This window comes from Scheffersomyces coipomensis, assembly GCF_036884675.1.
Source record: "Scheffersomyces coipomensis strain NRRL Y-17651 chromosome Unknown DFJ63scaffold_2, whole genome shotgun sequence".
Classification (NCBI taxonomy): Eukaryota; Fungi; Ascomycota; class Pichiomycetes; order Serinales; family Debaryomycetaceae; genus Scheffersomyces; species Scheffersomyces coipomensis.
Window position 1 is genome coordinate 2,265,836 of NW_027042893.1, and position 12,149 is coordinate 2,277,984.

At 32.0% G+C, this 12,149-nt stretch overlaps 7 protein-coding genes across 7 annotated transcripts; 5 read left to right on the forward strand and 2 right to left on the reverse strand. All coding sequences in view use genetic code 12, as the record gives it.

Annotated features, from left to right (window-relative positions):
• Positions 1–2,620: 2,620 nt before the first annotated feature.
• On the forward strand, positions 2,621–4,545 carry DAO1 (Dao1p). The gene has a single exon (XM_064909237.1). The coding sequence runs from the start codon at positions 3,059–3,061 to the stop codon at positions 4,163–4,165; it is 1,107 nt and encodes a 368-aa protein (XP_064764147.1). The 5' UTR covers positions 2,621–3,058; the 3' UTR covers positions 4,166–4,545.
• Positions 4,216–4,509, reverse strand: DFJ63DRAFT_334381 (uncharacterized protein; the record flags this gene model as incomplete). Its single annotated transcript, XM_064908024.1, has 2 exons — positions 4,216–4,239; positions 4,309–4,509. The coding sequence occupies 2 exons, from the start codon at positions 4,507–4,509 to the stop codon at positions 4,216–4,218; spliced, it is 225 nt and encodes a 74-aa protein (XP_064764148.1).
• On the forward strand, positions 4,546–5,694 carry MRPL27 (mitochondrial 54S ribosomal protein mL41). Its single transcript, XM_064909246.1, has one exon. The coding sequence runs from the start codon at positions 4,925–4,927 to the stop codon at positions 5,432–5,434; it is 510 nt and encodes a 169-aa protein (XP_064764149.1). The 5' UTR covers positions 4,546–4,924; the 3' UTR covers positions 5,435–5,694.
• HFL1 (DNA polymerase epsilon noncatalytic subunit) lies at positions 5,578–6,507 on the forward strand. Its single transcript, XM_064909238.1, has one exon. It carries the CDS (start codon positions 5,721–5,723, stop codon positions 6,477–6,479), a length of 759 nt encoding a protein of 252 aa, XP_064764150.1. The 5' UTR covers positions 5,578–5,720; the 3' UTR covers positions 6,480–6,507.
• A 1-nt stretch (position 6,508) lies between these two features.
• Positions 6,509–10,022, reverse strand: DFJ63DRAFT_93858 (uncharacterized protein). The gene has a single exon (XM_064909239.1). The coding sequence runs from the start codon at positions 9,969–9,971 to the stop codon at positions 6,552–6,554; it is 3,420 nt and encodes a 1,139-aa protein (XP_064764151.1). The 5' UTR covers positions 9,972–10,022; the 3' UTR covers positions 6,509–6,551.
• A 595-nt stretch (positions 10,023–10,617) lies between these two features.
• Positions 10,618–11,350, forward strand: DFJ63DRAFT_322358 (40S ribosomal protein uS8; the record flags this gene model as incomplete). The annotated part of the gene is made up of 2 exons (XM_064907423.1): positions 10,618–10,750; positions 11,091–11,350. 2 exons carry the CDS (start codon positions 10,618–10,620, stop codon positions 11,348–11,350), a joined length of 393 nt encoding a protein of 130 aa, XP_064764152.1.
• A 226-nt stretch (positions 11,351–11,576) lies between these two features.
• IMP1 (endopeptidase catalytic subunit) lies at positions 11,577–12,128 on the forward strand (the record flags this gene model as incomplete). Its single annotated transcript, XM_064904776.1, has 1 exon — positions 11,577–12,128. The coding sequence occupies one exon, from the start codon at positions 11,577–11,579 to the stop codon at positions 12,126–12,128; it is 552 nt and encodes a 183-aa protein (XP_064764153.1).
• Between the last annotated feature and the right edge of the window lie 21 nt (positions 12,129–12,149).

Consider the following 12,149-nt stretch of genomic DNA (forward strand, 5'->3'; position numbering starts at 1 on the left):
GAAGTTGAAGTTGAAGTTGAACTTGAGACTTCACTTGAACTTGGGACTTCACTTGAACTTGGGACTTCACTTGAACTTGGGACTTCACTTGAACTTGATGCTTCACTTGAACTTGAGACTTCACTTGAACTCGAGATTTCACTTGAACTTGAGAGTTCGCTTGAACTTGAGAGTTCGCTTGAACTTGATGTACTTGAGACTTCGCTTGAACTTGAAGAACTTGACACTTCACTTGAAGAAGTTGAAGAAGTTGAAGAAGTTGAAGAAGTTGAAGTTAAAGTTGAAGTTAAAGTTGAAGTTGAAGTTGAAGTTGAACTTGAAGGACTTGAAGGACTTGAAGAACTTGAAGAACTTGAAGAGCTTGGAGAACTTGAAACTTCACTTGAAGAACTCGAATAACTCGAACGTGATGAACTTAAGACTTCACTTGAACTTGAGACTTCACTTGAACTTGAGACTTCACTTGAACTTGAGACTTCACTTGAACTTGAGACTTCACTTGAACTTGAGACTTCACTTGAACTTGAGACTTCACTTGAACTTGAGACTTCACTTGAACTTGAGACTTCACTTGAAGAACTCGAATAACTTGAACTTGATGAACTTAAGACTTCACTTGAAGTTGAAGTTGAAGTTGAACTTGAGACTTGGATTGAAGTTGAGCTTGAGACTTGGATTGAAGTTGAAGTTGAAGTTGAAGTTGAAGTTGAAGTTGAACTTGAAGAACTTAAAATTGAAGTTGAACATGAAGAACTTGAAGAACTTAAAGAACTTGAAATTACACTTAAAGGGCTCGAGATTTCATTGTAGAAAGATGATTCAATATAATTACTTGATAACAAAGAACTAGATGATGAAGTCAAAACCAGTGAAACATTGTAGAAAACAGCACTAGGACCTGATGGACTAATGATTTCACTAGATGAAGAACTTAAAGTAGTTGATGAACCAACTATTTCACTAGATGAAGAACTTGAAGTACTTGAAGGTTCAACCGGTTCAGATGATGTTAATATTACAGCTGAAGTACTTGATGAAGTAGAAGTAGAAGTAGAAGTATAAGCCGAAGTATATTTACTTGAAACGGTAGTAACATATAAGCTTTTTGAAGGATCAGATCCTTGTTTGACAGGATTAATCTTAGTACTAAGAGGTAATAAAGTTGACGTGGCAGTGTCAGTGGTTGCAAGACCTGTTGGTGTATGGAAAGGAGTTATAATGGTAGCAGCAGCTGATTTAATTGTTGGTAATTCTTCGCCAAATACTTCAGAAGTGGTTGAATTACATTCAACAATAGTATATTCCGTAGTTTCAACGGTAGTATATACCGTTGGAATCAAGTTAGTGGTAGTCTTAACCACACATACGTCATCACTGCAACTTGTTACAGTTTCATAATCTGTAGCAGTTGTACTCACAGTAATAGTTATTTCTTCAGTTGTTGTTATTGTCGATGATTGTGGAGTTGGTTCTGGATTAGCATAGACAATGACAATGGGAATACCAGTGGTAAGACCAGTTGGATTATTAGTAAATATATCATTGACTTGTTGTTGTATACAAGGGACTGTCACATAATTAATCTCAGTCACAGTAGTTACATCATCAGCAGATATTTTAGCAGCAATTGCTAACAAAGTTAAACCAAATTTCGCCAACATATTTGAATCCCGATAATTGATGTAATGAAAATGAAAAGGAAGAGAAGAGAAAGAAGAACTAAAATAGTAACAGAAATTGAAATAAAACCAATGCAGGTATAATTAAAGCAGGAAATGAAATAAATTAAATACAGATAAGCGTGGAAAGTTGATATTACCACATCCCAGAATCAATGAAAAAAATTAACCGAGTCTATTGATATAGGAGTTAGTAAACTATAGCTAAATAAATCCATCGTTTACAAATCTGGTCAAGGGGTTCACTATGTTAGCTCATCAGATTATCTGTATTGTTCGTCAGTATAATGGTTTGCCTTATGCTGTCACTAAGGAGGGATCAATTTCATTTTCTTCCATTTTGCATCAAAAAAAAAGCAAAAATAATATTTATTTTTTAACGCCTGCAATTATCAGATTAATTTTTAGTTCGCCTTTGAAAAGCGTATTTTACGAGAATGAAATTTCTTACAAAGATTTAAGATTCACTATAAAATTAAATCTAGCGGGGCGTTTGATTTGATTTGATTTATTATTTTTATTATTGAATGAAGCACAAAAATAGATTAACTTAAGCATACGAATAGGAAATCATAATAATTAATTAGATTTACGAATTAATCAAATGATTTTGAGTAGCTTGTTATCCAGATTTAATTAATGGTTATGTGGAACTTGTATATTACATAAGGTTGACCCTAATTTTATATGTATTGCAATATGATTTAAAGTTTCATTGCATTATTATTTAATTCCATATAAGTAGAGTCATTTAGCAAAATTAATTCGTTCTAATATACGAACAAAAATAAAAAAAGAGTTGGATCCCACTTTTATAGTTTTTCATTAAATCCATAATATTCTTCTTAAATAATAACTTAATTAAGGGCTTCTTCTCTTTTCTTACGTCTAATTTTATTGGTTCACCTTAACTGGTTTAACTTTTTCTAGAAAATATAGATTTGTCCCACACAAAGGAGCAAATGCAATAAACACAAATACATGAAATGAACTTTTAGGAAACCTTTCCGAGTTTGAAGGATATATGCACTTTGGTTTTTGCTGAAAGTAACCTATTCATTTAACACAGATATATAAACCAGGCTTGCAACTCAATAAATATTTAGCTTAGTTCTAAAAGTAAAAGCTTGCGCTTCAACCCTACCCTCCCCCAAAATTATGTCAAAACAAATTCGGAAATTATTGCCGACACACAAACTGTAAAAAAAATCAATTTTGGTTTCGGAAGCTGGCGACACAAATCGGTTAACTGTAGACTACTTGCCAAAAGATAAACGATTTAGATAAGAATCATGCAAATAAATATTTAGTACTATAATTACGTCTATATCGGCAAGAGTGGATCAATTGCATAAATCAAGTTTCCATCAGAAGCAGTGATGACGACAGAGAAGAAGATTGTTGTGTTAGGGGCTGGTGTAATTGGACTTACCAGTGCTTTACTATTAAAAAAATGGGATCTGAATTATGATATAACAGTGGTCGGGGCTCATTTACCTGGAGATATCGATATTGATTATACATCTCCATTTGCAGGAGCAAATTGGCATTCATTTGCTGATGCCGATGACTTAAGATTACAAAATTTTGATAAGCCTGGATATTACAAGTTAATTGAACTTGCAGAAAATGAACCTAAATCTGGTATTTGGGTTAAAGATAATATAAGTTATGTTACTGATATTCAATTCAAATCACAAGGGTCAAATCCAGTATCATTTTTACCATGGTTTAAAGATTTTGTTCACGAGTTTAAAATATTAGATAAAAGTGAATTACCTGATGGAATTGCCTTTGGATATAAATTTAAAGGAGTGATTATATCAGTTCCAATCTATTTAAATTATTTATTGCAAGAAAATTTATCAATTGGTAATAAAGTGCACAGGATTGCAAAAATTAAAAATATCAATGAGGTAAGACATTATCATTCTTCAGGTTTAAAAGCTGATTTCGTTATTAATTGTACTGGATTATTAGCTAATACGATTTCAGGATTTAAAGAAACAAAGAGAAATTTTCCAGTTCGTGGTCAAGTTTTACATGTAAGAAATCATGCTAAGAATGAAGTTAGTGTTGAAGGATTCCCTAACCTTAATAATGAAATGCTTTATTTAATGCCTAGAAAGGAAGGTGGATGTATTATTGGAGGGTGTTTTCTTCAAGAATTTGCTAATACTAAAGTAGATGAAGCATTAACAAAACGTATCATTGAAAGAGCCATTAAATATGTTCCTGAATTAATTGATCCTAATTATAAGAATAATCCAACCTCAATTGATATAATTCGAACCAATGTTGGTTTAAGACCATTTAGAGAAAGTGGTGCTAGAGTTGAAATCGATGAAGATAATGATTGGCTTATTCATAATTATGGTGCAGGTGGTGGTGGTTATCAAGGAAGTTATGGTATGTGCCGAGAAGTTGTTAGATTATTATACGAAATATTAAGACAAGAAGATTCTTTAACAAAACATAAATTATGAATTGACATTATATAATTATACAAATAATAACAACATTTTATTTACTTATGTTACCAAGTAGGATGATTTATAGTCTTTTGCATTAATAACCATGTGCAGCGTAATCTTAGCCTGCTCTCTTTTTAATTACACAAGGCTCTAACCAAGAAACCAAATATTTGCTTAGCATATTGTTTTTGATGTTCTTTATCAGTATGATCAGCAATGAAACCTCCTACTTTACTTTCTTGATTCACAAATGCAGTGGGTTGATCACTAAATGTATGAGTATTGACTTTAATTTCTCCATATCCATGTTGGGCTGGGAAAACGTCTAGATTAGATGGATGTTCTGGAATTGACATGTTGTTTTATTATTAAACCACAAACGATTGACTATTTAGATGATAACTGGATGAATATATGACCTAAATTAGATAATAACCATAGTTCAATATAATATAATCTTTATGTTTTATTCAAATTTCACGTCATATAAACCTTGCTATTGTCCCTTTGGTAGTTTCTATCATCTCTCTAATCTAAGTTCTCCTGCATAATGTCCCTCCCATCGTTTCAGTCCAAAAATGAAGGACTATCTCCCTCGGACAAAAATTGAATTAGACACACGCAGCCCAGACAGACAAAAATATTCGTTTGCGGTCGTGTACAATGGTTCAAAATATATTGAGTACAGACAGAAAAAAAAATTATGAAAAATTGGAATATATCAAGATTATATGGTGTAAAGGTCAATAGAATCATAGGGATACACCGACGATGAAAGCTTCTAGTGTCCTTAACTTCCAACAAACGGCTTTAGCCAACTTGAAAAGACCATGGCAAACATTTAAAGACGGTCAAATATGGTATGGTTTCCAAAAGACTGGTTCAAAGAGGGTCCCACTTACCACCAAACATGGTAACAAGCATTATTATAAAGGTACTCGTTCTTCAGGTATAGGTAGATTGAATAAGAATGCCACTTATATGATCAACTGGCAAAAAGTTAGAACTTATGTGGTGCCAGATTTATCAAACACTGAATTAAAAGCTCTTGTATCAGGAAACTCACCCCAAATTTATCAAAAAGTTACAGGATATGCTGATGGATTCAAAAATCCAGACTTAGCTTTAAATAGAGTAATAGATTTCGTTGAACATGGAGAACATTATGATGATTTAGATTTAGAAAAGACTCAATATTTCGAACATATAATAAATCCAGAAGTTGAAAAAGCTGAAGATAATTTCGAACAATTGGTTGCACAAGAGCAAAAACAAGAATAAACGACATTACCATCATCAATAGTTGGCATTTCCAACTAAACAATTAGCATTTGCACATACCTTTATGGCTGTAAATATAGTCTTACATATTGTACATAGTATTTAAATTAGAAAAATGTAATGAGTATGAACTTTCGTATTCCGGGCAATATCACGTGAACAAATTGTAGATACGAGGGGATGCGTATATGAACTATATTTATTTTTTTCGATATTTGATATTATTTAAAACTCAAATCAATTGATTCGAAGTATTCAATTTATACAATAATAATTCAACTCACCAATGTCATCATCACCAATTAAAGGGTCTGGTGATATCCAGAATTCACAAGAAAGTGCTGTTCATGAAACCCCAAGTACAACACCACCAGCGCCAGATACAGTCTCCGCCAACAGTACACCAGCACGAGAAGATACACCAATGGAAGAAGAAGGACAAGATCAAGAACAAGATCAAGAACAAGAACAATCATTGTCTTTGCCATTGGCGAAAATAAAGAGAATATTCAAAATGGATCCTGATTATACTGCTGCATCACAAAGTTCTGTTTATGCTACTGGTTTAGCAACAGAATTATTCATACAATATTTCGTAGAACAAGCTAGTTTATTAGCTAAAATGGATAAAAGAAAGAAAATTCAATATAAGGACTTTGCATCTGCTGTTGTTAGTCATGATTCTTTAAACTTTTTAAGTGAAACTGTTCCAAGAACTTATAAATTGGCTGACTTAATTACCAATCAATTAATAGAGATTGATGAAAATGCCGTCACAACCACAGAAGCTAATGATAATGACGAGAATATTGATCCTGAGGAGGAAGTCACAAACGAAGTCACTACTACTACCGAAGTTTCTTCAAAGAAAAAGAAGAAGCCAACGCAAGTACTTTCAAAAGGTCAACAAACATTAAATTTCTCATCAAAAGAGCCCGTTGTGGCGCCAGTTAAAAAGGCTGTCATACATGACTTGGTAACAAACGACGATACAGCTCCAGCAAGCCCAGTAGAAGAAGATGATGACGTTATCATGATAGATTAGAAAGAGATTCACTTTCCGCTATGTACAAAAAATTTAATTGTAATATAAATATATTAATATATACATGAATGTCTAATTTCTATTAAGTACCCATAAAATATTTTTGACATCTCTACTTAACTCTATATCCTTAGGTATTCCAAATACCCGACAAGTAGTGATCATATTATATTTCGTAACATCCGATATTGATTTTTCATAACTCCTGATACCTGTTAATAAGAATTTGCTATACAAGTTTGCAAGTTTAGGACTGATTGTTCTCTTTAACAAAACCAAATCTTTAACATTTTTACTATTTTCATTTTGGCTCCTATTCGAAAATCCATTACTTTTACTTAGCAAGAAATCCCAAGCTTCAATAAATCTTTTGGCAAGAAACAGATCCCTACTCTTATAGTCTTGATTGATAATCTCGATCGCAAATTCAAGCGATGGAGCAATTAACCTTTCCATAGCAGGATCAATATCAGGATTATTAAATATTGATAAGTTGGATGATCCACTAATCAAAGCTATAAGTAGACTCCAAAGATCTGCAATGATAGGCAAGGTCAAATTATAATCGGTTGCTAATATAGGGAATACCAACTTCATAGTTTCAATAATTTGAATCTTTAATGAACTTGATTGATGTGTTAATAACAACATACCATATTGGAAAATTCGTTGAACTAAAAAGTAGATTGATCGAGGGACTGGAGATTTCCATGGTTTTTCAACTTCTAGTTGCTGTTCTGGCTCTTCATCATCTTCATCATCATCCGAATCACCTGCTTGCTCACCAAATGGAGTATCTGGTTTCCTATGGAAGTATTCTGTGTTACTATTGTACTTGATTGCAGTATCGATTTTTGAGCTTCCATTGACTAATTCCAATAACTCTTCCATGCTAGTCATTCCCCATGGTTTTTGAGATGAAAATTTTGTTGTAGTTTCTTCTTTGATACCATTGACAACATATTTGGCTTTTATCTGTTTGACTAATTCTTCAAAAATAATGAAAAATCCCTGCACTAATAACGAATAACCATGATAAGCATCTATAATAACGAACATTTCTGTTAAAATATCTGCTAATTGATTGGTTTCAAGAAGTTTTAATCCAGTAACTTTGATTATAATAAGAAGGATCCCTGGTAAAGTAGGTGATAAATCACTTGATACTCTCAATCTTAAACTAATACTATCGATTAAATAATCTTGATTATCAAGAATTAATGCTTCAAAAGAGTTATTGTAAAAATTTTCAAGAACTTTAGTTATAGCTGCAGCAGCATGAGATTGAATTATCGGACTTGATTGGAATGTAAGTGCTTCCAACATAGGATATAAATAATCAATCAAACAATCTGCCTGAAAGGAATCCAAATCAAGTTTATTGGAAAGTATACCAATTGTATCTAACGCAATAGCATATGAAGATTCAATTTTATTATCATCCTTAATATTGTACGAAACCATTTCTTCATTGGAAAGAATACCTAGTAAATCTTGAGATTTGTTCATTACAAGGTATGATAATTCTTCCAAATCATTTATTGACTCTGTGTTTTCATCACTCACATTATCTTCATCATCTGATAATACCAAATACTCATCAAGATCATCCGCAAGATTATTATTCTTGGTAACCCTAGACAATTGAGAAGTATAATTATTAGCAACCCATAAAATTAAAGCCTTATCATAAATCTCCGATTCAGGAATGTTTAATATCTCTTCCAAAAAGTCCAAATGGCTGAAATCAATGATTTTGGAATTAAAAGTTGCAAAAAGTCCAATCAAGCTTACTATATCATCTTCTATCATTTTTGAATAGAATTTTCCGAAATATTTAACCGGTTCTTTTAAAAGCATGGATGACTGATTATTCCATTGAGAAGATATGATTTGCATATCTGATGCGTAAGCTGTGTTTCTGACTTGTCCTTCAGCCCCTTTAAATTTAACAAGACTATTAGAATTAATATGTGGTGGTAATACAACATTATCAAGTTTGTTGCTTGAAGTTATGATATCTTGCTTTTGGTTTTTACTCGAGCGACTTCTGTCGAGGATGGTTGTCAGTAATAGATTTAAAAATTTGATCTGGTATGTTCTATAAAGTTCGAAATTTGGTTGAAGAATTTTTGAAATTTCAAATAGTAAAACAAAATGGAGCTTCATCGAGATTAGATACAGACTGATTTTATCTTCATCGAATGAAAGTACAAGGATACTTATCTTGGTATTAATCAAGTCTGATAATTTGTTTTGAATCTCACTGGAAAGTAGCTTACCATGACTTGTGTTGTTGATGCATATATTGGAAAATATAGTTGAAAATCTCTGTAGTGGTAAAATCTCTTCATCTTTAGGACTTAATGTCACCAACCAAGCATATATATCTATAGACAAGGACAAGAATATATCAAATAACGAAATAAAGCAGGTTTTCAATATGGCTTCTGTAAAGTTTTCAACTGCCAAAACTAACTGAGGTTTAGTTTGAAATTTTGTTTTATTGGCCGAAGATAATATTAATGTCTTTAAAAGCGTCACCAAAGATAGTTTCAATTGTTTGGAAGTTGCATTTCTCCAAGAAGTAGTACGAAATGTATGTTTTCCAGTAACAGAAATCGTTATTTCACTTTTTTCTTGGGTTATATTCTCTAAATTGGTAACTTCTTCATTATTCAATAATTCAACCTTTAACTCATCATCAGTAAAGACTTTAACTATAAGGTCTTGGAGTAATTGCAATAACTGTATAATCACTGAATAATGTAAGTTCTTACTCAAAGTAAAGAAATTAACCACCTTGGATATAATACCGGGAAATATTTGTGATGTCTGTTCTGACGTTATTTTATTCTTGATAATTTCCGACAATAATGTCATTAATTGAATGGTTAAATTCAAATCTTCTACCGCATTCTTATTAGTTTCTGATTCTAAAGTATCTAAAATAACTGAAGTAGTATTACCAAGTAACAGAAGTCTATTCAAAGCTTGGGGATCAGAATAGTATGAATCTGGAATACAATTTATAAGTGAAGTAAGACAATCTATGACTGCCTTCTTGAATTCAAATGTTCTTCCTGCCATACTACTCAAAGATGAACCTGATAAATATAGGATGACTGGATATAATTGATCTATTAATTTTGGTTGAAAGTTAAATCTCCATGATTTATCAAGTAAAAATGATAGTACATCTAAAATATGAAGGGTAATACCATCATCTAATTGAGGTTGTTTCAATATATTTGAAAGTGGGAAGAATATATAATCCGCCAAGTTGTTAGGTAGCACATATATAGCTTCACTGTCTTTTAAAGCCTTGTTTAATGTTATCAAAAGATTGATTAATCTCTGCTTTTGAGAAGTAAAAGCTGGAGTTGGTAATAATGCAACTTGTGATATTTCAATACACACTGGCTTAATCTTGGTGAATAATTGTCGTGACAATATATCTATTGCATTATTGGACGGTATATCGATTGACATCTTTCATATTTATTCTTATTGTACTTTAATGGATATTGATTCATTTCTTACTAAACTATCTTTATAAAGAATCTATTTGATTTAGCTTATACTGCCAAAAAAATCACTCACGTGATATAGAATATGACTATATTTACTTAAACTCAGCGTAATTTAAAGTATGAGTGAAAATTGACAAAATCTGTGAGAATGAAAAATTTTTCATTAGGGCATTTAATTAACAATGTTTAGTTAATTTCTTTTCCTTCTTGTTTATTCTTTAGCTTTCATTATTCAAACACATTAAGAAGTACGTTGGTTTCCATTCTGATAACCAAAAGGGTTAATATGTGTATCTCAAGCTTCATAATCTAAATACGTGGAAATATGGATTTAAGAATCAAGTTATCTTGAAGGATTGTTACAAAGCATAAGAACCTTAGTATAAGGTATTATGTATTGTTCAGTTTTCGTTTAGTTTAAATGATCGAGATGCTTGATACCTTAGATTCAATACTAGGTAAACTCTTTTCCAAGAGTACTTGCCTTAGTATCGGCTCGTGAATCTCGAATTTTACAGAGACACTCATGTGGCTTTTTGGTTAGTTTATTTGATTATGAAACTTTTTAAAATACTAACTTTATCCTTATAGCATATATATCCAAAATGACTAGATCTTCCGTCTTAGCTGATGCTTTAAACGCTATTAACAATGCTGAAAAAACTGGTAAACGTCAAGTTATGATTAGACCATCATCCAAAGTCATCATCAAATTCTTATCCGTTATGCAAAAACATGGTATGTTTTAATAATAGCTTTTTACAATGATAATATGGTTATATGGAAACTCTACTTTTATTCTTTTACCTTTTCTAAACCTTCTTCACCGAATTGATAACTGGATGGACTGATCGGTTACCCGTCCCTCTCTGTCTTTTAAGTATTCGGAAGAATAACTCGGGAAATGCTTCTTACACGGTGCTGATATTTTGCAATAGCAGACAGGATTGTCTTCACCGTTTACTTTTCCTTTACATCTTCCTTTTTCTCTAATCATTAGAGTTTTTTCTTTTCCATATAAAATATTATCTTTTTTATTGAATCATTGATTATAACAGTTATACTAACAAACTTATAGGTTACATTGGTGAATTTGAATACATTGATGATCACAGATCAGGTAAAATCGTCGTTCAATTAAACGGTAGATTAAACAAGTGTGGTGTTATCTCCCCAAGATTCAATGTCAAGATTAATGATATTGAAAGATGGACTGATAACTTATTACCAGCTAGACAATTTGGTTACATTATCTTAACCACCTCTGCTGGTATTATGGATCACGAAGAAGCCAGAAGAAAGCACGTTTCTGGAAAGATTTTAGGTTTCGTTTACTAGATCAATCTGTTTGTAAACTTGTATATTATTTAATAAACGGTAATTTTTAATTGGAAATATTGATATCTTGTAGTGTTTGTAGTTGCAAATCATACAAAATTTAGTGTGGATATTGCTTCACGCACACGAAACTTACGCTATAAAAATTTTTGTTTTATAATCAGGTCAGAGGACTTTTCAAATCAGACTAAGTTTCCCCCACATCTTCATACTACAACACAATTGAATGCCATTGCCAGAGTCGTTGAAGTTCATAGTGTCTACACTTTCATGGACATTAAGAGCAGGATGTGTTGCCCATTTACTTCATGAATATGTCTATGAATTCACCGAAACAAGAGGAGAATCAATGTTACCTACTTTACAACGAAATCATGATTATGTTCATGCCTTTAAAAGTTATAGATTAGGACGAGGGTTAGAAATGGGTGATTGTATAGTGGCGGTGAAACCAAGTGATCCAGACCATAGAGTTTGTAAACGTATAACAGGAATGCCGGGGGATGTGATATTGATTGATCCATCATCTTCATCAGAATTAACTAATAATGCCACAGAAATTGTTCAACATGATGGATTTAATAAATATATCGTAGTACCGGATGGTCATGTATGGTGTACAGGAGATAATTTATGCCATTCTCTTGATTCACGATCATATTCAGTATTACCTATGGGACTTATTACAGGTAAGATAGTCGCTGCTAATTCTATGGATAAGAAATTCTTTACAGGTGGATTTTGGGGATTTCGATGGATAACTAATACATTTAATTAATCCTATATATGTACATATATG